The 25372-nt window shown below is 40.0% G+C and overlaps 1 protein-coding gene across 1 annotated transcript in view; it reads left to right on the top strand.

Annotated features, from left to right (window-relative positions):
* Positions 1 to 858: 858 nt before the first annotated feature.
* Positions 859 to 25372, top strand: part of LGR4 (leucine rich repeat containing G protein-coupled receptor 4) — a 122829-nt gene continuing 98315 nt past the window's right edge. Inside the window, exon 1 of the mRNA XM_012552533.3 lies at positions 859 to 1633. Within this exon, the coding sequence (XP_012407987.3) occupies positions 1452 to 1633 (182 nt within the window). The 5' untranslated portion in view covers positions 859 to 1451. The remainder of the gene's footprint in view (positions 1634 to 25372) is intronic.

Raw genomic sequence — 25372 nt, 5'->3', positions numbered from 1 at the left:
ATAACTACAAGGTAGGTACTTATTAATAAATGCTTCTTGATCTACAGCTTAAAAAGAGAAATAATATATGATGCAAATAATATATGATGTAATAGCTAGATTTCAAGACCAGAGATTAAGAGCTAGAAGGGACTTTAGTTGTGTTCTAATCCCCCACCAAAATTTTACAGAAGGGGAAACTGAGGCTGAGAAGTTATGGAAGTTGCCCAAGGTCATCCAGGTAGTCTGCTGCAGAAATGGGATTCAAACCAAGTTCCTCTGATTCCAAGCACACCAAGCAAAGGAAGAGGCTGTTGGCAGGACGCTCAAGATGTGACTTCGGGATTTATGACTTTCTCCAAGGCCCAAGATTGCTCATAGTCGATTAAAAAGAAAAAAAAAAAAAATCAGACTTTTTAGCCATCCCTTTGTCAAGGCCCTTTGCCGCCCCAGGTGCCTTTGCACTTTTTTGTATACAGGGGAAGGAGACAATTCTAACCCAACTGAGGCAGAAGGGACAGACTTTTCACCTTTCAATCATTCAATTCAGCCTGCTCCGCTTTCAGTGGAGAGGGTCTGGGCAGGAAGAAGAAATAAACGGGGCAGGGAAGGGAGAGCTTTCAAAGCCTGGTCTTTCGTCCACCAGCGCAGCGGCCTCTCAACCTGCCCCACAAACCAGCCAAGTCAGGGATTTTTGCCTCTTCCCCGCCCCCTTTCCCCCCACTACCTTGTCACTCACATCCAGGGAACACGCCCCCAAAGCCTTGCCCGCCTCCTCCCCCCCACGCAGCCAATGGCGACTCGCTTCGGTCCATATTAATGAGCTCGAGCCGTCGCCGCGCCAATAGCGCTCGGGGACGAGGGCTCGTTTTGCATGTACCTAAGTGATTTGCATAACTCCACGGTCTGGGGCTCGAGAACCCGAGCGTGCAACCCTAGAAGGGAAAAGGAGGCCCGCGGCGGCTGCAGCGCGCCTCGGAGCGGGGGCTGTGCGATCGAGAGCCGCGAGTAGGGGCTGAGACGGGGGTGGGGCGGCCCGGGCGCGGGCGGAATGGCCGAGCGGCCCGCTCCGCAACCCTGAGGGGCGGCGGCGCCGAGCGAGGAGGGCCGAGGGAGCTGCCGACTGCCATGGCCGAGCCCCGGCCGGGCTGCGCGTCGCCGCTGCCGGCTCGCCGGGGTCCCTGCTGAGCCGGGGAGGCAGCGCTGTGGGGCGAGCCGCTTCTGCCCATCCATGGAGCTGCAGCCGCCGCGGGCGGCTAGAGACAGCGCCAGCGCCAGCGCCAGCGCCGCGAGCGGCTGCGCCCGGGGCTAGGAGTGCCGAGAGCGAGCCCGGCCGGCCCGGCCCCACCGCGGAGCGCCCGGGGCGAGCGAGCGCGGCGTGAAGGCGGAGAAGGCGGACGCGGAGCCTGGGTGCGAGCGCCCGCAGCCCGGCCGCCGAGCGGGGCGCTGCGCTCGGGCGCGCCGCGGCGGCGATGCCGTGCCTCGGCTTGCTCTGCCTCTTGGCTCTGGGCTGGGGCTGCTCGGCCGGGCCCAGCGGCGCGTCCCCGCCGCCCTGCCCGGCGCCCTGCCGCTGCGACGGCGACCGGGGAGTGGACTGCACCGGCAGAGGGCTGACGGCCGTGCCCGACGGACTGAGCGCCTTCACCCACTCCCTGTGAGTTCCCCGCCCGGCCGGGAGGGAGGGAGCGCAGCGCAGCGCAGCCAGAGGGCCCGGGCGCCCCAAACTTTGCCGAGGCAGAGCCGGGAGCGGGTCCCGGGCCGGGAGGGGCAGGGAGCAGGGCGAAGGAAGGAAGGAGACGGAGGGAGGGAGGGGAGGAAAGAAGGGGAGAGGGAAGAGATGGGGGAAGGGGAAAGAGTCAAGGGAGGGAGGGAAAAGCAGGAGAAGAAAAAGGAAAGCGGGACGGGGAGGAGAGAGGAATGAGGAGGGTAGAAGGGAAAAGAGTAAAGGGAAGGAGAGAGAAGGGTAAAGAGGAAGGAGAGCTGGGAAGGGAAGGGAGGAGAAAGAAAAGGAAGGAAAGTAGAGAAAAGGAGGGAATAAAGGGAGGAGGAGGGGAGGAAAGAAAAACTGAGGAAGCAAGGAAAAAGGCAAGGGTGAAGGATGGGAAAAGGAACAAAAGAGGAAGGGAGGAAAGAAAGAAAGAAAGACGGGAAGGGTGGAGGAAGGGCGAAGGAGCCTGGTGGTTCTGGGCCCCTGCCACAGAGGGTTCTTGGGGGCTGAGGCCCGGGGGATGTGTGTGCCTTGGATTTTCCTGTGTCTCTGCACGTGGAGGGAGGAAACACCTGTGATTCCCTCCCCTTCCCCCTTAGGTTGGCAGTTCCAGCAGGTCCGGTCGAGAACAGATCCCTCCCTGCAGCCCTCCTGGAAAACTAGGCGCCTTTTGAGGAAGGGAGGAGGAACTGGGAGATTGTTTTTGACTTTTAAAGAGGGAGGGTTGATCTCTTGGAGGCTCAGGTGTCAGAAAACCTCAACAATAGACTTGGGTGATGCACGATAAGTTATATTGTATCTTCTTTTCCCTACCATGCATTTCAGCAACTTATTGGTAGCTGACCTTGTTGATCCATGGACTTGACTTGAGAGGGGTCCTGATTCAGTAATGAAGCTACAAAGAAGCCCATTAAAGGGCATAAACCCTCACTTTCGGAAAAAAAAAAAAGAAAGTTGGAAATAAGTAGGTGTCCCAAGCACTGGGCTTCTGTCACTTGTACCGAATATCCTGATTGCATATCCTGTTTTGTGTCCGCTGAGTCAGCTGTGGAGTGATGACTTAAGGTCTGGCAGAATTGGAGACAGGTCATGCATCTGACCCTAAAGCTGTGTCTCTGGGTCACTCATCTATCCTTCTGAGTTTCAAGTAAATAAATCGCTAGGACCTGTTTACATAAATGAATTTGATGGAGAGCTGGTTAGTCAAACAGAAACATCTCTTAAAGTGCTTCCTACACAGCTGCTAAATACTAGATTCAAATCCATAACTGAGTTAGTTGGAGTGTTAATCCCAGATCCTCCCTTCTCTTGTCTTCTCTTGATTATAGTGTGCATCTAATAAATGATTAAGTCAAGAGCATTGGAGAGAATGTAAGGATGTCTGGAAAACTGTTTGGAAAGCTCTTGTCTCTAAGAGGGATGAGGTATTTTTTTGGTTGTTGTTTTTTGTCAGACAAATGATGGAGAGGAGGTGCTTGTGTTCTAAAGATAGCATGTCTAATGAGTAGAATAATAATGAGTTGTTAGAAGTATGTTCCATACTGTTGCACACCACCGTGGGCTTTGCTATTATAGTTTTTTTTTTTTTCCTACTCTACTTTCCTTTTTGGTAATTGTGCCTTTATAGGTATTTTACTTTTAATTATTAGTATAGTGTGCCTTCTAACATTAATCTAAGCAATACTGCCTTTGAATCTACTGTTGAACAGTTTTATTTCCTAATAAAAGACCCCGAGATCTTTTATTAGGTAAGATAAGCTTCTGATTGGAGTGAAGGGATCATAGGATCATAGATTTATAAATGCAAGGGATTAATTTGGAGGTGATCAAATCTCACCTCTTATTTTACAGGTGAAGAAACTAAGGGCTGGAGAGGGAAGTGAATTTGCCCAACAAGGTGATAGAGGTAGAAAAGGCCTAAAATAGGATTTGATAATAACCTAACTTACTTCGAAAGTCGTCTGATGGAAAAAATATACTAACATAGGGAAAAAAAAAAACACAAAACATTTTATCAGTGGGAGATAGAAAGTACCTTGAATTTAAACCTCAATTTTTTCATCTGAAAAATGAAGATCTTGGAATAAATGGTCTCAAAAGTCCCTTTTGGTTCTATAGGTATGATCCTTTGGTTTTGGGCTTATACATGTACTTTACATTAAAGAGAAAAAATAATAGATGTACCCTAGTAGCTTTTTTGATGAACTCAACGTGGGTCTGATTTGGTTGGCCCTTTCTGTTGATTAGATTTAATAGTAGACATTTCCTCTAAAGACATCTCATCTCTCACCATTAAAAATAATGATGTTAAAGGGCCAAACTGAGAACAGAACTATGTATTTTAAAGTTTATTCTGACTAAGAGCAATTCTATAGAATTGAAGTTACCTTTACTTAACAGATTGGCTTAAAAGATTGAATTTTGGGGTTTTCTTTGGAGGGATCTAGACTTGTGATTTTATTGGTTTGGGGAACTGGCAGGAAACCCACTCCATCCATGAAGATGGATAACTGTAATTTGTAGTCTTAAAGCATTGCTTAGGGCCTAAATGATTTAAACATAGTATATAATTCCCATGGGTTAGTAGGATTTGAATTCCAGTGTCCCTGAGTTCCAGGCTAGCCATTTATTTACAATTCTATAGGGAGGGACTGATACCTTTTCTATATCATGTCTCTTAAAACTTAGAAAAAAATAATCTGACCTCTGTCTTTATGATTCCATATTGATCAAGAGTCTCCTCCTGAGGTAATTGAAGTGGCAGAAAACACCTGTAAGATATTTGCAAATTTAAGTGCATAAAGCCCTCCTCAAAATTCTCTTTTTCCTCTTTTAGTCTTCCCCTCTTCCCAAAGTAGTAAGAGCAGATTTCCATGATATTAACAATAATATATGGTACTTAAACATTTCTCTGTTCTTTTTTTAAGTCAGAAATGTTCAAATGCATAATAGTGATTTATGGGTTCCTTGAGCTCATCAACTAAATAGCTCTTGAACTGGAAGGAAGCTCAGAGGCTGTGTGCTCAGTAATAGGATCATGGATTTTTAGTTGAAAGGGGAGTGTGGTGCAATGGTTAGAGAACATGACTTGTAATCCAGAAGATCTGGAATTCAGATCTGGCCTCAGACACTGAGTAGATGTATAACCCAGGCAAGTCAATTGCCTCAGTTTCCCAATCTGTAAAATGGGGATGATAACATCACCTACTTCTCTGGATTGTTATGAAGATCAGGGAAATGACATGTAAAGTGCCCATTATTTGTAATGTCCCAGTTACAAAAAATTGAGATAAAATTGAGAGTTGGAGGGAGTTACGTATTCCAGGAAGTGGGGAGGTAAGGAATTGAAGAGTTTCCCTCAGGGGACAGCTCACATTCCCAGGGCTTACAAGCAGAGCATGAAATATGTCCTATGGGGAGCAGAAAATAGGGGCTCTGCTGGAATGGAGTGTGTGAGGAATCGGGAAGATGAAATCCATCACAATCAGCTTGGTTGGAACTTGACTGAATATGGAAGATAATTTCCTTTTGGTTCAAGAATTAATTAGGAAACCTGCCATGGAAAACTCGAATAAGAATGTTTGAAGAATCCAGGGAGCTATTATTGATTTGGGTTTGTTTTCTGTGAGCATATTTTTATAACTGGAAAATAAGGTTCCTAGTGATCTGGATATCGGAATACCATGTAAACAATTTTCTAATTGGCTTTATTTAGAAAATCTTAAAAGCATATAATCTGTGCCCTGAATTTATCTTACATTTTTTTCCTTCTCTCTTCCTTCCTTCCCCCAAAAATTCTTCCAGAATTTGTTAGTGGCCTTTTCTGATAATGCCATTTTCTACCTGTGTGGCCTTCAGGGCAAATCACTTTTGCTTCTGTAAATGGTAAGTTTAGACATTAGGGGTTTGCATGAGTTATGGAACCCTTCTTAGAATAACATTTTTCAGTGCAGAAAATAAAATAAGAGGATAACACAGGAAAGCAAATATATTGAAATGCAACTATTAAAGTATTTTTTTTAATTTTATGAATTTATCCTGGTTGAGAACTAGATCTTTAAGGTGCTTTATAGCCAGTCTGTGATCTTTGATCCCTCTCTTGCAGGCTTTCCCTCTCAAAATCTTCCTCAAGGTATCGGGGAAAGAGGGAAGTACTGGCAAAGTAAAGGGGGATGTTTTATTCAATACTTTTTCTCTTCTGACAGATTATCTAAAAGTCTTTTATCTTTCTAGTATCATTGTTCCCTTGTAGATGGTGATAATTAGCTTTACATCTGTGCTTTTTTGTTTATATTTATTTTTATAGCCAATTAATCAAGAAGCAATTTTTAAGATAAATAGTATGTTATTTTTTTTTCCAGTTACAAGTAAAGGTAATTTTCAACATTCACTTTTTGGGTAAGATTTTTGAGTTTCTAATTTCTCCCCCTTCCTCCCTCCCATTTCTCTCTCCCCAAGACAGCAAGTAATTTGATATAGGCTATACATGTGCAATCATGTAAACATATTTCTATATTAGTCATGAAAAAGCAAATATTTTAAAGGTTTATTGCGTGTCAGGCACTGTGCTAAATTCCATAGCTACAGAGAAAGGCAAAAAAGGTAAGTTTCTAAGGAATTTACATTCTAATGTTGTCTCCAGGCATAAATTCGAGAACTGCAAGATTAGTTTAGCACTATGGCCTCTGCTTATTTCCTTTGTCTTGCTGACAATATTTAGATTTTCCCTTTGCAGATGTACTTGACTCTAAGCAAATATATTATGTGAAAACCCAGATTTATGCCAATAAAAAGTGCAGTGAAAGTGCTTATTTTTTTCCAAAAAGATCCATTCTTTAAATAGATGACTAATCTTTGGTAAAATAGTATTTATTTATTTATTATACTTCAATCATTAACATATAAATTATTAAGTATTAATTTATTATTAATATTAATATATTTGGTAAAATATTAAATTTTTTAAAAAGTCCTTATTTTTGGGATAATTTTTTGATCGGTAAAGTGAAGTCTGCATATAATGTATTGTGTCTATGCTATTAACATATCATTAAATATCACTTAAGTGGATCTGTCTTCCCTGTTTTTGTGGATGTTCTGTACCATAATGCAGATTACAAAGCCATTCTCATATTATTTTTCCATATTTGTTTCAAGACTGTCCACCCAAAGGTTTGGGGGCCTTTTTCAATGACTCTTGAGGTCCTAAAGATAGAAGTGGAGTAAAATTACCCATGCATATAACTTGTAAGTAAAAAGCTATATTTAAAAAAAAAAAAGATAGAAGTTGAGCAGAAGGGCTGAGCTGCGCAGTGGTTACCCTTCATTTTTACCATGTGACCAGAGAAAAAATGATTTGATCACGATCATGCAACTCATATGAATCAAAGGCAGGATTGGATCCAAGTCTTCTTGACTCTTGACACCAGCTTTCTCTCTAAACATGCTGTTTTCTTTTACTTTTAAAACTTATTTTTTGGTCATTAAGAGATAGTTTTTTGTTCTTTGTGAGGATGGACAAGTGTTCTCATTGGAAAACCTGACTTGTCAATGTCAAAAATATTGGTATGTAAATAATCGACCTTCCTTTCAAGAGGAGTGGAAGGAGCTCTACAGTATCCAAAAGACTTCTGCAGCCAAACTTATATCCAAGAACTTTCCTGCCTTGAGTGAGAGCAATCACCTCTCCCAGGAAAACATGAAGATCTGTTTTCATGGACAAGCTGAGTCTAGTGTAGACACTGGATTGAATTTATTTTTAAGGGTTAATGAGCATGACGTAGTGGGAAGCGCACCAGAGACCCACCTGGGTCACTGGGTGACTTTAGTGGAATCATTTTCCATTATGTCTTAAGATTGGGTTGAATTCCAAGGACTTTGAAGGTCCTTTCTCACTCTGAAACATTATATTTCTATCAGACTTGGAGTTAATAAACAGGAGAGTCTCTGTGGTTAAAAGATTGCTGTACTCATTGAAAAGTTTTTTCAATGACTTTTGTTTTTTGTAGTGTTTACTATGAGGGAAATGACCTATTTCCTCCCTTCATTTGTCAGCTATGGAAGTGTGTATTTCAACTAACTACTCATTCATGGACCTTATTATCCAGTGACTAACTCTAGTTCATGAAAGTAGCCTAAAATCTGTTGGTATACCTTTGTTAAAGATTAAACTGCCAGATGTGCCCTTGGCTCTGGAATATATAACTTACAGCTCTCTTGATAAGAGGGAAATTTTTTTTTTAAAAAAAGCTGGATTTTTTTTTTTTTAACATAAACCTGCAATTTCAGAGGGAAAGAACTTTTTCAACACAGATGAGCATCTGGCATTGTCTTCCCATTTTTGAAAACTGCCTAGACCTCCAAGAGATGAAATAAGTCCAGAATCATGCTGTCCAGGATGGTATTAAAGGGGGAAGCTAGATCTTAAAAATGCCTTGAGTGTGGCCACCTATCAGTCCAGGGCCTCAAACTACATTAGGTCTTGGTAGTTCTGAAGCCCACTTTTCTAGAAAAAAAAATTATCCAATTTTATTGCTGCTTTCTCTCACTTTTTAGGGTTTGTTTGTTTGTTTGTTTGTTTTTGGTTTTGGGTTTTTTTGTTTTTTTTTTTTTGTCAATAAGATGAAATATTTTAACTTTTTTGTTTTTTAGAATGGACAAATGTTGGAAAGCTTGCCATGTCAATGAAAGAAAAAACAACATTTAGCAAATTAGCACCCATCACAAAAACTACCATGCCAGCTCTGTTCCGACAATTCTTTTGTTCACCCTATACCTGATTGTCAAACTACTGGAGGCCATGTATGAATCTGCAAACTGGCCTGTGCAGAATGGTCTTAGAATAACCTGGGGTGGGGGAGGGAGAAGAGAGATTTTTGTAGCTTGGGTTAAGTATTGAGAATCATCAGCTTTCTAGAAACTTTAATAAGAGTCATGGTCTATTCAATAAATAACCATTTAAATAGCAAGAAGTAATTATATAGTGTGCTTCATTGGTTCTATTCAGGTGCAAGGGGAAAAAAAGATTTTAATTGAAACCCTGTTAGAAACTGATGACAAAGCTGAGATTTTTTTTTTTTTTTTTTTTTTTTGGTGGTATGAGGCCCATTGGACTTCTGGTTATGAGTTACTGGCTTTGAGTCTCAAATTTTAGTTGTCTGTGTTTATTGTGGTATAACACAAACTAACTAGCTTTTTGTAGTATAACCAGATAACTAGGGGCATGTATAGGTCTTGAGAAGTGGATAAAATTCTGGCCTGGGAGTTAGAAAGACCTGAATTCAGATCCTAACTTGAACACTTGTAGCTGTGTGACCCTGAACAAATCACTTAATTCCATCTGCCTCTGTTTCCTCAACTATAAAATGGAGATCATAATAGCTCCTATTTTGCAGAGTCGTTCTGAGTATCAAATGAAATAATATTTGTTGAGGTGCTTAGTACTGTGCCAGGGCACCTACTAGGTGCTTAATAAATGGCAATAGGTGCTTAATCAGTGCTTATTTCCTTCCTTGACCTCCCTTTTAAGTAGATACTATTTCTTTTGTGTCACAAGAATCCAATCAGGCAAGGCTAATATTCTTCCTATTTTATAGATAAGAAAACTCAGGTTCTACAAAGCTGTGATTTGCTCCAATGGTACAGAACCACCTATTGAGGTCTTCTTGACTCCCAAGTTCAGTGATTTACTCACTGTTAAGTTTGACTCTCATCTGTCCTGCTCTGCATTGTGGGTATGATTGACTTTAAGGGCAATCCTCCAGAAAATCCTAGAAGCAAGAAGTAAAACAAAATATCTCCTTCCTTTTTTTTTTTCCCCCAAGGAAGACTTTTCTGATGTACAAGTTAAGTCTTGTGTTCCTAGGGGCCAGCACATATGAAAATAACTGCCTAAATAACCTTCTGAGGAGGTGTAAGCAGTGCCCATTGCAGGAGGAAGCTGCCATAAGGTGGATGGGCAGGAGGGTTACAGAGGCCTGGTTTTGATTCCTCCCTTAGGCACATGTGCTTGTGATCATGGCCTAGGGTTTCATGTTTCATCATAGAGAAGATGCTACTCAGAGTGCCTGCTCTATACAATGCTATGAGGACTCAGTATATTTCTTATTGAAAGTTGCTTTCAGTGTTCGCAAAGTGCTACATGAATGTTGGCTGAAGGTAATATAGAACCCATAGTGGTCTGCCATTTGGGTGAGAGAGAAGAATGGGGAGAAAATATCGAAGGAATACCTGAGTGTTCAACTCACACACTCTCTCTCTCTCTCTCTCTCTCTCTCTCTCTCTCTCTCTCTCTCCCTCTCCCTCTCCCTCTCCCTCTCCCTCTCCCTCCCTCCCTCCCTCCCTCCTGAGGCAACTGGGGTTAAATGACTTGCTTGGGGTCACACAGCCAGGAAGTGTTAAGTTGTTGATACCAGATTTGAACTCAGGTCCTCCTGACTTCAGGGTCGGAGCATCACTTAGTTGCCCCCAAATCTCTCTTCAGACACTAACTATGTGAAGGGGCAAGTCCCCTGGCCTCTGACAGCTTCATGAGTAGCTTTGCCAAAAGAGCCTCCAAAATGGGGTCATAAAGGGTTGGACAGAACTGAACCACTGAACAACAATTATGACAAAAATGGACTTAATGATAGCATTTACCTCCCCAGGTGTGTTGTGAACGTCCAGTAAGATAGCAAATGGAAAGTGTTCTGCAAGTCCAGAATGGTACATAAATGCTATTATTATGATTGTACAAGGAGACTTTGAATATTTTGATTTAATTTGTAAAATTATTTGTAATTTCTTTTAGCTAGGTCTTTTTTAAAAATATCTTCAGTGCTTAGCCCAGTGTTTGACACATACCATTTAATAAAGATTTTGCATTCATTCATTCATTCTTGTACATAGTAGGTGCTTAATAAATGTTTATTCATTGATTGACAGTAGAATTTAAATAGTTCTCCTAGGCCTTCAATGGGAGTTTTTATTTAAAAAGCTGAGCACTTTGGTATCACTTGAAAACAAAACGAGCAATTTAAAAAATATATATATAACCTTGGTCATATGTTTGAACTTGAATCACAGTACTTGAAAGTTGCTTATAGTTAGCTGCCCCAACCCCTGCTTCCTTATTTAAAAAGTTTTCTATTTGGGGAAATTTACTTTAATAAGAGCATCTGAAGAAGGACATAAATTTGGCCTGGAGACAGCTGCTTTACCTTGGAGCGGTATTAGGCACGGCTAAAGAATGTGGCCAGCTCGCCTTCAGAACTTCCTTCCCTCTTCCCTCCCTCTCTGCTCCGCTGGAACGTTCCGATGGGTAACTTCCAGCATAAACCACTGTGTAATTTAGAACAAGTGACAACATCTATAACCAAACTGGGAAGCCTGCTGAGAATTTCTTTAATGTGTAGCTAGATGGAGTTTATAATTCTCAGTTTTTAAGAGTTGGGCGGGCAGGTCCGTGCACTTCCAGATGGCATTTTCCTCTCTGAAGCCTGGAAGGTACCTGCTTTGTCTTGAGTCATTTTACCTGTCTTTCCCTTCCCAGGAAGTCCTTGAAGGAACAGCCAGGATACATCAAGTGAACATCAGATAGAGCTTGGATTTCTATATCATTCTGGATTTTTTTTTTTTTTAATACATTATCGGAATGACAAGAACTGAACGAGACTTCACGGTTAATAGATTAGTAGATCTAAAGCTCAACCTCAGATACCATGTAGTCTGACTCTATCTTGCATTTGGAAAAAATGTCCTCCTAGTTGTTGAGGGAGGCCTAATGATTGTCTTGAGGTAACATTGAGTAATAAGTCAGATTCAGGATTTAAACCCAGCATTTTTACCTCTAAAGTTAGTTTTCTTTAAACTGTCACATTGCTGTATAACTCATAGGCCACCTACATGCCAGTACATGACTACTGTAGACCCAGGGGTGGAAGAGATCTTAGAGATCATTTAGGTTGAACACCTCATTTTACAGATAAGGAGATTGGACCCAGAGAGTTTAGGTGATTTGTCTGCTTCATAAATGTGTTTTGAATTGAATTGCCCAAGGTCACATATAAGTGGCAGGTGATGGAGCTGGAATTGAACTTGTATTCCCAGTCCAGTTCCTTAGGAAAGGAATATGAATTTACATAATACCTACTATGGACCAGGCTTTGTGCTCTGAGACAGACAGACCTTGCAAGATGGGTCAGGTTAGAATTATTCCCATTTCGCTTTTGAGAAAACTGAGACAAGCAGAAGTTAAGTGATTTGCTTACTAAAGTCACATTTGCCTAAAATCAGTGTCTGAGGCAGTATCCTAACTCTGCTCTTCCTGACACCAGGCTGGTAATCACACCACCTGGCTTCTTTAGGTGCAGAAACTGAGACACTGCTCTCTCTTGGTCTTGGGCCATGAAGTCCCTCCTAACAGCTAAGCTTTATTCACAGTAGTTCATTTTAAACTTATTTCCTCTTCTCCAATCATACTCTAATATCCTTTAATCATTTCTGTAAGCTTTATAATAATCTAATTTGTGACTTTTCACCACCTCTGTAAGATTTCTCCTGATTCCCCTTGCTACTAGTACTTTGCCCCACTCCTTGTTCCATGTATTTGCCATATATGTGTGTGTGTGTGTGTGTATGTATTTGTACATGTTTTCCCCTGAGAGAATATAAGCTCTACAGAGCTTATATTCTACTCTCTATATAAGAACAATCTCAATTTTGTCTGAAAATTTCTAGTATGTGTGTGTATACATATATATATGCACATATATGTGTGTGTATACACTCATATGTATCTCACAGAATCTAGCTCTTAGCAATCCCTAAGTACTTATTATTTTTAAAATTTTGCTAATTTTCATTGCTCCCTCTTCGATCCTTTTCAAAATCTCTATCATATTTTTTAGACAAGATCTAGACCAAACCTGACAGATATTATGTAGAAATATCACTATGCCTTTAAAACAGAGAATACAAAGATGAATTTAAAGATAACACAAACTAACCATCCAGATCAGGGGTCAACCAACTCTGTTGCTTTTTTTGTGTGTGACCTGAAAGATAAGGGTGGTTTTACATGTTTAGATAAAGTGTGTAATTTCAACATGTAAAAACGGTTTTTAGCTTGCAGGTGTTTGAAAACAAATGGAGGCCAGTCATGGTTGTTGATCCTTGATCAAGAGCTGACCTAGAATTTAGAATAGAATTTAGATCTGGTTAGAGGTCTAGTTCAACCTCCTTTTTGACAAATGAAGAAGCCGAGACTTGGTAAAGATCATACTGTTAGTAATAGAGTTGAGATTTGGTCCTCTATCTTGTGTACCATGAACTGATAAGACACAGAGAGAAATTGACTTGCCTGAAGTTATTCAGGATTAGAACTCAGGACTCATAATGCAGCATATTTTCCATTGAATATATTGTCCTAATTGTTTTTTGCCTCAGTAATGGCTTTCTTTTCATTCAATCCAGACATTAATCAGGATGGGTGAATGAATAGAACAAGATTTATCAGGTAAGAGTCATGCACAAAACTCTGGGATACAGCTAGGAAAGCAAGACAGGATGCTATGTATGAAATACTTTCCTAGGCTGGGGACCAAAAAAAGTACTTGCCCTCAAAAAGCTTAATTTCTCCTGTAGCTTTAAAAAACATGAATTTTTCTATTGGGGATACCCAAGTAGCTCATTTCTAAGCCCTTAATAAGGAAAAACTTTCTAAGTATTTGAGTTACCCAGAAATAAAGAGGTATTCCATCACCCTTGATGGAAACCTTTAGTTCTGCAAACATATATTAGATGCCCACATGTATGAAGCTAGGTAGCCTTGAGGATAAAAACAACCACCTCAAACACTGCCATAAATAGCCCTTGCCTTTAAGGAACAGATATGTGTCCAGACACAGATGTCCAGAGTCCATTGTTGGAAGGAAAATCCTTCTGACTTGGCCAGGCTGACCTCCGAAGGCCCTTTCTGAGACAGAATATGTTCTTTACCATGTAGGTTCTTTCTTTTTTTTAAATAGCATTTTTTTCTAATTAAATGTAAAGATAGTTTTTAGCACTCATTATTGTAAGACTTTGAGTTCCACATTTTTTTCTCCCTCCCTCTTATACCTCCCCTTCCCCAAAACAGTGAGAAATCTGATATAGGTCACACTCAGTTTTTCCTCATCTGAAAAATGAAAAGATTTGACAAGATGTCTTTGGGCTTGAATCAGGAAGACCTGAGTTCAAAAGTACCTCAGACATTCCCTAGCTGTATGCCTTTGGGCAAGTCATTTAACGCAGTTTGCTTCAGTTTTCTCAGGTAAAATGGGCATCATAATAGCACCTGTCTTCTGGGTTGTTTTGAGGATCAAATGAGGTAATAATTGTAAAAGGCTTTGCACAGTGCCTGGCACATAGTAAGTACTATATAAATGTTATCTTTTTATTACTGCTGTTGTTCTCTTGTGAAGTGATCATCAAAGATGCTATCTGTCATTACTACTAGTGTTCTCTTGTGAAGTAATGATCAAAGAAAGTCATATTTTCCTTTTTCTTGATGAGTGTGTGAAGATCAAAGTGAAAGCCCATTTTGATCTGATATCTCAGTTTCTTTGGTCATGAGAAAATTTAGATTAGTCTGACAGCTATCATTCTGAAAATTATATTTAGGTCCTTTAAAAAACAAATTAGCAAAGCATGGTTTTTGTACCTATTTTGTATCTATGGTTTTTGTATCCATTAATGATAGTGGTCATCCATCAAGCATAGACTTGAAGTTACTTTCTCTCAAGTGGCTGGGGGCTAGTGAGACCAGTCTGCTAGGGGCAGGCCAGGTGAAAAAAGGCCAGACTGTTTGGTAGGTCTCTTGGTTTCAGGATGATGCTTCTATAATCTTTAGACCTGTTTGATTTTCTATTTTCTGGCCCTAAAATTCAGTGTATTTAAAGAATGATTAACTCTTTCTTTTGGGGGGAACCTCTCCCTTTCCTGCAAAGTAGTACAGTATTGTTGCTGTTCAGTAGTTTGTCATGTCCGACTTTTTGTGAGCACATTTAGGGTTTTCTTGTCAAAGGTATTTGAGAAATTTGCCATTTCCTTCTTCAGCTCATTTTACAGATGAGAAAATTGAGGCAAATGGGGTTAAGTGATTTGTCCAAGGTCACATAGTAAGTATTTGAGGCTACATTTGAACTCAGGAACAGAAATCTTCCCTGTCTGCAGGCCAGCACTCTATCCACTGAGCCACCTAATGCATCATTATTTCTAATTTCTTTTTTAGTGATGAAAAGAAACACTCTGAAAGTAGATGAGAATCACTTTGATTTGTAAATTCAATAAAGTTCTTAGATTCTTCCCCATGACTTTATTAGAGATAAAGCATTTTGGGGTGCTTTAAATCTTAACAATAATAAGGTCTCTAAATGTTTTTCCAATGCATTTTATTGGGTATTTTATATCTAGATTTCCATTCTGTTTGAAGAACCTCTTACTGTTTTGTATCTGAATAGAATCTCACACTTTAAAAAAAATCACTTTAAAGAAGAAATTTTTACTGGCAAAATCACTCTTTTAACAAATAAAAAAAAATGGCGTGGTATTTTTGGTATTCACATGAAATGCTTCCCAGAAAGTTTTGAAAGTGTGAATTTTGATACAGATATGATTTTAAAATACCCCACAAATCCAGCCCACCCGTAGCAAATGTAGCAGCGTTTAGAACCTGTTTAGACTGGCTGAGTGTTTCAAATACAGTTGTGCATTTTTATGTCCTTGTTCTGTTTTAAAAAAAAAAAAATGTTTTGAGATTTTTTCCTCATTACCATCTTGACATCTGCCCAGTTCCACATGAATAGCTTGACCCAGTCCCTCAGCAGGGAAACTGCTGTAGCCCTGTTTTCAATAGCCGTGTTGCTGACAAAGAAAACATATGGAATATTTCATTCCTGTCTTTCGCAAACAGAGTGTGAGGCAGGAAGGGCAGACAGCGGAAGGCTCTGTCCATTCGGCATGCTCTTCTCCATTGGCAAGATTTGTCAGCTAACCACAGGGCTTACTGTTAGTAATCAAAATGCTTTCTTGCAAAAATCCCATTATGTGACGTTGCATGTTTGTGTTGGTGAGAGGAAATCTTGCATTTTGAACAGATCAATTTCAAATATCAGTTGGAATTGTTTTATAGTGAGGTTTGTTTCCATGGTCCTGTTTCTCAGCTAATGATAGATTTTACCAACGGGGATTTTTCCCCTGCAATACATTTGGACACCAATCTTCTGTGTTTGAAGTTGATATTTATCTGGCGGCTCCACAAGAAGGGAACACAGATGTTTGGTTCCCAGTGGAACATGCCTAGGGGACTGTATGCCTTCATGTTTATCTTCTCCTTGTCAGTCCACAGAATGAGACTAATTGATCATCTTCATATCCCAGCAAGGCACCCATGGCTTTGGCCTTCTAAAGTTTCTGTTGTGGGGTCTATCTATCAGTATTGAGCTCTGCTTCTCTTTCCGTGTAGTTAGCAGAATTGCTTATAGAAGGGTATTTGGTTTGTGTCCAGGAAAAGTGGGCATTGGAGCCAACAACCTAGAGAGGGGGCACAGGCATATTGGAAAAGGAAAGACTCTTGGGGGCATCGGAATGGACAGCAAGCTGTGTGCCACTTTCTCCATGCTTTCTGTCTTAGAGGGCTGTTATGAAGAAAAACACTTTTTAAACTCTGAATGGTCTTATTAACATATTTATTTTCTCTTCTTCCACTGATTTTTGAATAATTTGGATTTTTTGAGCTTTTTTTGTTTTTCAAGATAAGTAGTTTTCTTTTCCCTCTGTTCTTCTGCCTCTTTGAAATGACACCTCAGCAAATGGAACCCAGGGCAACAAAGAAAGGAGAAAGACATAACTTTTAAGCAGAAAAAGCAGTGATGTGAATTTCTCAAGCACCTCTCTTATCCCTATGTCATTGGCCCTAAGGTCCTGGTTATGTGTATAGGTGAGGGCAATCGAGTAGTAGAGGGGCTCTTAAGGCCCCTTTCAAAAAAAGCTTGAAATCTAAAATCCAGTAAGTATACTCTTATTTATCTCCATGTATGTGTATGCATCTCGTGTGTATGTAGCTCTTATATACACACACATATATGAATTAGCCTTGTATACAGTTGCCATTGACTCTTTATGTAATCCTCTTCTTTTAGATGCATCTCAAACAACACCTTTGGAGAGAAGCCTTTCTCTATCCCTAAACTGCAAAGGGAAATCTTCCAGATTACTTTTTATCAAATTCTTGTGTATATATTTGCAATTATTAGTTTTATGTTATTTTTAAAAATAAGTATTTTTCTTCTCAATTAAAATGTAAGCTCACTGTGAATAGAAAGTATTTGACTTTTTATACTTACATTCCTTCTCCAGCACCCTTAGGACAGAGAACTATTGGTGGTGGTTTTTGTTTCAACTTTTAGTATCTCTAAGACCTTGCACATAATTGGCATGAGGAATGCTTGTGTATGTATATATGCAGACTTACTTATTTCCAGACAAGAGAATTTGTTGCTGACTACTCTGTGACTCCATTTGGATTTTCTTGGCAGAGAGACTGGAATGGTTTGCCATTTCCTTCTCCAGCTCATTTTATATATTTGGAAACTGAGACAGATAGGGTTAAGTGACTTTCTCAGGGTCAGGCAGGTAGTACATGTTTGAGACCAAATTTGTACTCGGGAAGATGAATCTTCTTGGCTTTAGGTTCTGCATTTTGTCCATACACCTGACTGCTTTACCTATTTCAATTTTGGGGAAATGCTCATAGGATTTACAAATTGAGAGACATCCTGAGGTCATTTTGCTTAATGCTTTATGCTTCCTTGATGTGAGATCCTACATCACAATTTACTTTGTGATTGTGTTTTTAATGAAGAAACTTTGCTTATAGGAGAGACTTTTGCTTCATTAGATTGTTTTTTTTTTTTTGGTTTCTGTGATCATTATACTGCAATATTCTTTGTTAAGGTTGGATTTTTTCTAGAGTTTCTAGTTAGTGTAGTATGTTGTTGATATACAAAGAATCCTATTTGTGACATTCTCTTAACTTGCTTTTCTTTCCTTTCTGAGCCTTAAACCCAGCTTTCGTATTTAAAATAAAAGTGAATATATTTCAACTCTATTAAATAAATGTTCATCGTACCAGAGTGGGCTAGATATGCAAATACAAGATTTAAAGACTCCTAATTTCCTCAAGGAAATTCTATTAGGAGATCCAAATATACATACACACATATAGATAGATAAGTATAGAAAATAATTTGGGGGGGAGAGAAGAGAGAAAACATAGTAGGCAAGATTTCCTGAAAGAAGTGGCATTTCAGTAAAAACCTGGAAGGAACTGAAGGGTTCTGAGAATTGAAATGGGAGGAAGAATAAAGCATGTTTAGAATTTTAACTTTCCTACTCTAAATCCAAGAGAATCTCGTTTTAGGTCATCATTTAAAGAGAAAATACCCAGTCATTTCTGCATCTACCTGTGACCCACTCATCCTGGGAATTGACCCTGTCCTTGGAATCCAGTAAAGTAGTTAAGTGGCTAGATTAGGCAGCCACTATCTTTTTGCTGAAAGGAGGGATTTTAGGTCTTATCTATCTCTGGAAACATTATCAATGTGGTGGTTTCTTAATCTGGCTTCCTTTTTTTTAATCCATCTTTTCCTTTGAATTGTTGTGGCGGATGTATATATTATTCTGTTCTTTTACTCTTCATCCATCCATTCATTCCACTCTCTTTTCCTTTGTCTGAATTCCTCACATTTACAATTTCTTACTACATAAGAATTTTCCATTAAATTCCCATAATGATCATTTCCCAATTGGTGGACACACACTTTGTTCCCAATTCTTTCCTACCACAGAAACTGTAGTTATGTGTATATGAGTATTTCCACATATATTGGATATTTCTTTCTGTCTTTGACATTTTTTGATATATGTCCAGTACTGGGATCAATGGGTCAAAGGGTATGAACAGTTTAGTCACTTTTCTCACACAATTCCATTTGTTTTCCCAAGATAGTTGGGACAATTTACAGCTCCGCCAATGATGTTTTTGTGTGTCTGTCTTCCCGCAGTCCCTCTAACTAGCAGTGACATTCTCTAACCCTGGTTTTTTTCTGTAATTTTTGCAGTTTTCGGGTGTCAGATGAAACCTCAGAGATACTTAAGTTTTCATTTCCTTTACATTTGACGATTCAGTGGAGTGATTTTTCATCAGAGAGCAATGATAATGTGCAGTTTTCTTGACCATTCCTTTTTAACTGAAACTCTCAGTAAGACCCCTGGAAGCTTGGATTTTTTACTAGCTTGGAGTTATTTGGAAGTCTGACTCTGCATCATGGCCCTAGAGCCATAAAGCATTTCAAAGGTCATCTCGACCTACTACAGGTTACCCACTCAATTTTCCTAAGCCAGGGGGTGCAGAGAGGGCTACTGGTGGTGGTGGGGCTCAGCAAATGGTGCAGATCTATCAGAGACTGGTCCCAAAAAGGCAAGCTTTCAGGGTAGGACAATAGAGGTGGGGGAAGATATGGGCTTTTGGTCTACCTGGTCCTTAATTAAAAGGAAAGGGGAACAATGCTGGATTTGGCATCAAAGGACCCAGGTTCAAATCCCAACTCAGCCAGCTGTTGTAAATTCACTTTTGGTAAGTCACTTTTCAGTTCTAGCTCAACAGTTCCTTACCTATAAAACAATGGAGTGGGACTAGAACAGTGTGATAGAGTTGAATCCCTAAGGCCACAGATTTACTTAGAAAATCACATTATTTAGGTTGTTTTGTACTTTTATTTTGTTAAATATTTCCCATCTAGGAGCTCAATTATCCCTGAGAAACTTCCAGGTGATGCCTGTGTTCCCATGACATTTCATTTGAATATCCTTACCATTTAAGGTGGTGAATTTTGAGGAGCAGAGCTTTAGAATTGTAAGGAATATTTGAGGCCATCTAGTGATTTCCCTTCCTTTCCCCTATTATACAGTTGGGGAAACAGACCTTGAGAAGCTAAATGGAAGCTTCTCTTAGGTTTGCCTTGACTTTTTGAGTTTCATTTTCCTTATCTGTGAAATGAAAGGCTTGGGTTAGAGAGCCCCTGGGATATCCTCCTCTTCACCACCACCCTTTCCCCCTCAGTTAATACATTTGTGAACCCATTCCCCTGACTCACTTGCATGGGAGCTGAGGTGTCAGTCAGGTTGGCTCCCTCACCTATCTTCTGTTTGTTAGAACTGGGATTTTCATTCTCTTAAGGTAAACCTTTGAAATGAAAAATAAAAGGAAAGTATGTACAACAGCTCTTTCCATATAGCTTCTCCCTTTCCACTCCCTGGAATTTCATGCTGTCCCCTCTGAAGATATTTTCATAGGGAAGTCAACATCAAAATGAATCATTAATGAGTGTTCCATATTCCAGTTTATGCTCTCTTAGGTGTTTCATTTAATCAACTTTGTATTAACTTAGTAGGGCTTTTTAGGGAGTTTTAACACTTGTTTGAGCCTGTGGACTAATGTTAAATAAATTGTTAATATTTTACAGACTCGGTGTGTTTCTTTGGGGGTGGGGATGGGGAGGGTGGAATGGTCAGGGTTCTTTCTGTCCAAAAGAGCTTTAAGGGAAAGAAAAGTCATGTCCCTCCCAAGGACAAACATACTGGCAGCCTAGTGTTCGTGTTGAATATACAAGCAATAGTAAACCTCCAGCTTGACAATCATTGACTTTGGGATTTTTATAGTCAATAGATTCCCGGAAACATTTAAGTTTTTAATTTTCAACCTTGTGATATGTTTCGTCGTTGACAGAGGGGGTGAAGAGAGAGCCTGGCCCGGTGGAAAGAATGACAGACTTGGAGACAAGAAAACCTGGGTTCAGATCCTCCCTCCAGTGCTTTGCAGCTATCTGTGTGCTCAAGGACCAACCACTGGACATTTCTGAGTCTCTAATGTGTGGATTACAGTACTCCTGAGGCTCAAGTGAGATACTGTCTCTAAAGCTCTTGGTCAGTCTCTCAAGGCTCGGAGAGGCCAGTTGTTATTCTGAAAGAGTCACAATGGTCCAGCTTCTCAGGGAGTACTTTGTGCATGTGGTATTGGTGTTTTGTTTCACAAGTGCCTGGATTGGAGGTGGGGGGGGGGGAGCCCCTCTTCAGTACCAGACAAGGTACTGTCCTGTACTACTGGGAAAGGAAGTTGAATCTGTAGCTAGAGGGGCTTGGACAAGTCGATTTAGGCCTCAACTTCTCTCATTGTGAAAATAGGAGTCTGAGATTGGACTCGATGACCTTGAAACCCTTCAAGCTTTTAATGTGGGATTCTGTGGTCCCAGACAATGCTGAACCCATACAGTGATGGACCCTCAATAGGTACTTGTTAGCTGTGCCTATCTCACTTGACCTCTGCAAATAATTCCCATGACCTAATTTAATCCATTTCTTGAGGGGATAGTAATATTGATCTTGGCATTCAGTGGCAGAAGAAAGAGGAGGGGGAGGAGGAGGAGGAGGAGGAGGAGGAGGAGGAGGAGGAGGAAAAAGAGGAAGAAGAGGAGGAGAAAAAGAAGAGGAGGAAAAGAAGGAAAAGGAGGAGGAGGAGGAAAAGGAGGAAGTTAAAATAAATGCTTATTTGTTATTTTTTTTAAACAGATGAAGCTGTTGAATTTCCTTCTTGTGTCTTTTGCTCATTATCTCCAATTTTATCCTGCATGTGGCTTGTTACTTTTCATGTTCTCTCTCCCATATGTGAACTTCTTGAAAGCAGGGATTGTCTTTGGCCTTTCATTATACCTCTAGTGTTTAGCAAATTGCCTCGATGTGCTAGTAGGTGCTTTTTGAATAATTGAGGCTCCAGGGAAGCTGAGCCTTTGCCCACTCTCAGAAGCCAACCAAATGGCACACTCCCATTTTGTGAGTTGTGTGCTGTATACTCCTCCAGCCCTACTCCTACCATCCTCCATCAATTCATGTTTTAAAATTAGAGATCTCCATCTAATCCTTTTGGGCTCTCTCCTTTGAAAAGCCAAGCTCTTTTTATTTACTGCTTCCATTAGCTCTCCTGAAGTTTGTGATAGCTCACAAAGGCACAATAATAAATACTTCTTTGGGTTCCTATGTTTGGCAAAAACTCTCAAAGCTTCAGAATGTAAATCCTCTTAGTCTCCGGTTTGGATCTTCCTTCCCCGTGAGTACTTTGAAACTTAACTTTGGAAAACTTCCATCTCATAAGAGTCATCATTTGGATGCTGGGCACTCTCTACGGGCTGGGAAGGATGAGGAATGTATGACCTCCTCCTATGAATGTGTAGCTAGCTGAGTGGTATTTTTTACCTTGGATGGTTTCAGTATATTTCCCTTAATTACCGGTTTAACCAATTTCTAGCCTCCTGCCCAAGTACTCGCCTTTTTATGAGGCCTGGGGCTGAGTGAATGAAGTTTTGGGGGTCTCCTTTCTGCCTTTTGGGCACCCATGCTCTCGATGGCCCACAACCTTAATTTCCTTTCAGGAATCCTATAGATCCAGCCTTCCACCATTTATACTCCACTGCTTCCCTGTTAACCTCAGCTGCTGTGATTGAGCATGCACAGACTTAATTATTCCTTTCTAGCCTAGTAAGAGATTTCCTTCCAATAATTGCTTTCGTTAGCCCTTTCCCCTCTGTTAAAGGTGGAGTTTGTTTGGGGAAACTTCCTCCCTTGTTTGGTAAGAGACTCCCCTCCAAACAGGCAGTGCCTGAAGCTGTCTCCCTGCAGAAACATAATTTGTACTTTTGAACAAAGTGTGCAGGGCAGCCGCAGCGTTGGAAGGCCTATTCTTGGCTGGCCTAGAATTAGAAGGTTGGGACTACATTCTCTGCAGCCTTCAGGAGAAAAGTCATTTGGACTTGCTAAAGCATCAATGAAACCGAAGCAGGGATTCTTCACCACCAGTCCATGGACCACACTTCTCCCCCTCCAATTCTAGGGATTGACTTCAGAGGGCTTATATCCTTGTAGGAGGAAAAAACATACCTTTATTTAATGTTTCCTTCAATTATGAATTTAAAAAAATTCTTAGAAGCGGTTCATAGTTTTCACCAAGACTTAACAAGAGTCCAAAGGGGTCCACAGAAATGGCAAAGAACTCCTTCTCTAGATCTTGAAGGGAGCAGAGGTCATTTCATCCAATTTCCCCATCAGTTTCTGATATTTTACAGATGAGGAAAATAAAGCTCATGCACATTACTTGCTAACTTGACTAAGCTGTTAACCTCAGCGTTCTTAATTCCTAAAACATTCCTGGGCCTCTATTATATTGCTTTGATAACATATGTTATCATGAGGAAATGTGACAAATTCAGTTGCAAGAGAGTAAGAGATTTTTGCTATGTTAAACAATGTAGTTAGATAAAATTTACTCCATAAAACAGAGAAATTTACCCAGCTTTAGTCTTTGTGGACCAGGAGAGAGGTTTTGTCTTCTTTCATTTTTACTGTGGATTTAGTTATGTGTTAGCTCTTCAAGGAAGGCCTTGAGAGGCCAGGGTGGGGATAATAAAACATATATTGCAAAGAGTAAAGGCCATAATTTTTCAATAGTTGCTTGTATTTAGAAAAATTTTGGGCCCCAAGTTCAAGTGTGGAATTCAAAGTTTTCTGCAGGAGCCTGGTGCCAATAGAGATTCCACTCAAGGCTTTTGTTTCCAGCTCTGTGGGATATGTGTATATGTGTGTGTGTGTGTGTGTGTGTGTGTATGTGTGTAAACTCTGAACCAATTCTCCAGTGTTTGTCATTTGAATTCTTCAGAATATCTGTGATATTAATATGTTAATTTGTGGGCCTTCTTTTTAGGATCCTTCACACCAAAATCAAATTCCATTCCTGCTGCCCAGCCTTCCAGTGGTGACCATTTTTGAATGTATCTACACTGGTCTTTGGATAAAAGACCCATAGTTCTAAGACTTGAAAGGTTTGTTAGTTCTATAAAAATTACTTAAATAAAAAAAGGACAGAATTTCTTAAGGAGTTTCTGTTCAATTGGGGAAACAATTCTAGACAATGGATTATCAGTCCACCAAAGTTCCATGTTACTCTCTAGTTATGATTTATGCTCTCTCTTAGTGGACTCCAAATTTAATACTTTGTGATTGTTAGTCATTTTTAACTGGGTTTTCTTGACAGAGATATTAGAGTATTTTGCTGTTTCCTTCTCCAGATGGGGAAACTAAGGCAAACGGGACTTGCCAGAGTCCCATACCTTGGAATTGTCTGAGACTGGGCTTGAATAGCACCGCAGGACTCCATACCTTGCCCTCTATCTGCTGCCTAATATCCCCCAGGTGCCTAACTTAGCACTGACCTCTGGTAATGTGGGGAAAAGGTGAGAAGGTATAGGACACTGCACTTGGAAGGCAAGAAGATCTGGGTTAAAATCCTACCTCGGATATCTGTTAGCCATGTAACCTTGGGCCATATTCATGTCTCGGAGGGAAATTGGACATTTCCAGCTGTATCTTAAGATTCTCTATTATAATAAGTTTAGAAAATTTTGAAAAACAAATTGACAGGTACCTTTGCCCATGGACCTGTGATTCAGTAGACTGGTACTTAGAATCGACTGTCACCTGTCACTTCTTCTGGCAATTAAAGAACATTCTGTAAGGGAACTTGCAGCACTTGGGATCCATTGTTGTAGCTCCGTTGGGGATGGAAAGAAGAAATACAACTAATCTCTTTTCCTCAAGGAGTTCGCATGCTATTGAAAACTTTGGCAAAACCTGCTGGAGTTTCCCAGGCCATCCCCTCCCCCCATCACTTCAAAAATTTACTGAGGTGTGTGAGAAGGACTTTGGGGGAGGCTATTTTTCAATATCCTGTTTTTGTTTTGTTTTTTAAACTTGGACTGATTGTGTTATCTTTCAGAAATTAATTAAAAACAATTAAGTTTATGGTAATATAGCCAAAAGGCTCCCTTTGTTAAAGGTTTGGCCCTAATAAGCAGTTGAGATACTTGGGTTCTCAGGTATTACATTCTCTGCACATTTTTAGAGTCTTAAATATTCAAATAGGATTTTCACTCTCCTTATCCTAGTCTTAGGCGACTTTTACCTTGACAGTCGTCTTTTGACAACATACATATAAGTTGCTAGGAATATCAAGAAACAAGATTTCAGTTAAAATTCAAGTTACTCAATGTAACTACAAAGCTCTACCAATGAAATCTTAAAACTTAGTAGATTGAGTGAAGTGTGAATCATTTTATAGACATCTTATAAATATTGGCATGTCAACATTGAAAGACCACTCTTTTAAATGAAGGCAAGAAAAGATATTTTTAGCAAACCCTTGATTTATTATTCTATTACAACAGTTTGTGATAGATTTTATGTTGATTTAAGGAACATTCTTTCTTTCAGACATCATTGGAAAACACAGAAAAGGATGCAGAATGTTAAAAAAAAAAAGGTTTTGGGTTGTTGTTTTTTTGGCTTTAGTATCTTTAAAATATATTCTTTAAAAGCACGTTTCTATCCTTTCCAAATACACAGAGATAATGCTGTCTGAACACTATAGGAAGTCACAGATGATGCTCAACCAAAATACTGAACATCTCTGAGTTTATGGTTGTTCTCTGCAGATAATCTTCCTGCCTGATCAAACAGAAGTCTGTAGAATCATAGAATTTAGAAGCAGAAGGGAATTTATATATC

The sequence above is a fragment of the Sarcophilus harrisii genome, chromosome 6, assembly GCF_902635505.1.
Source record: "Sarcophilus harrisii chromosome 6, mSarHar1.11, whole genome shotgun sequence".
Classification (NCBI taxonomy): Eukaryota; Metazoa; Chordata; class Mammalia; order Dasyuromorphia; family Dasyuridae; genus Sarcophilus; species Sarcophilus harrisii.
The sequence above is the reverse complement of the archived record's forward strand: the minus strand, read 5'-3'. Positions and strand labels throughout refer to the sequence as shown.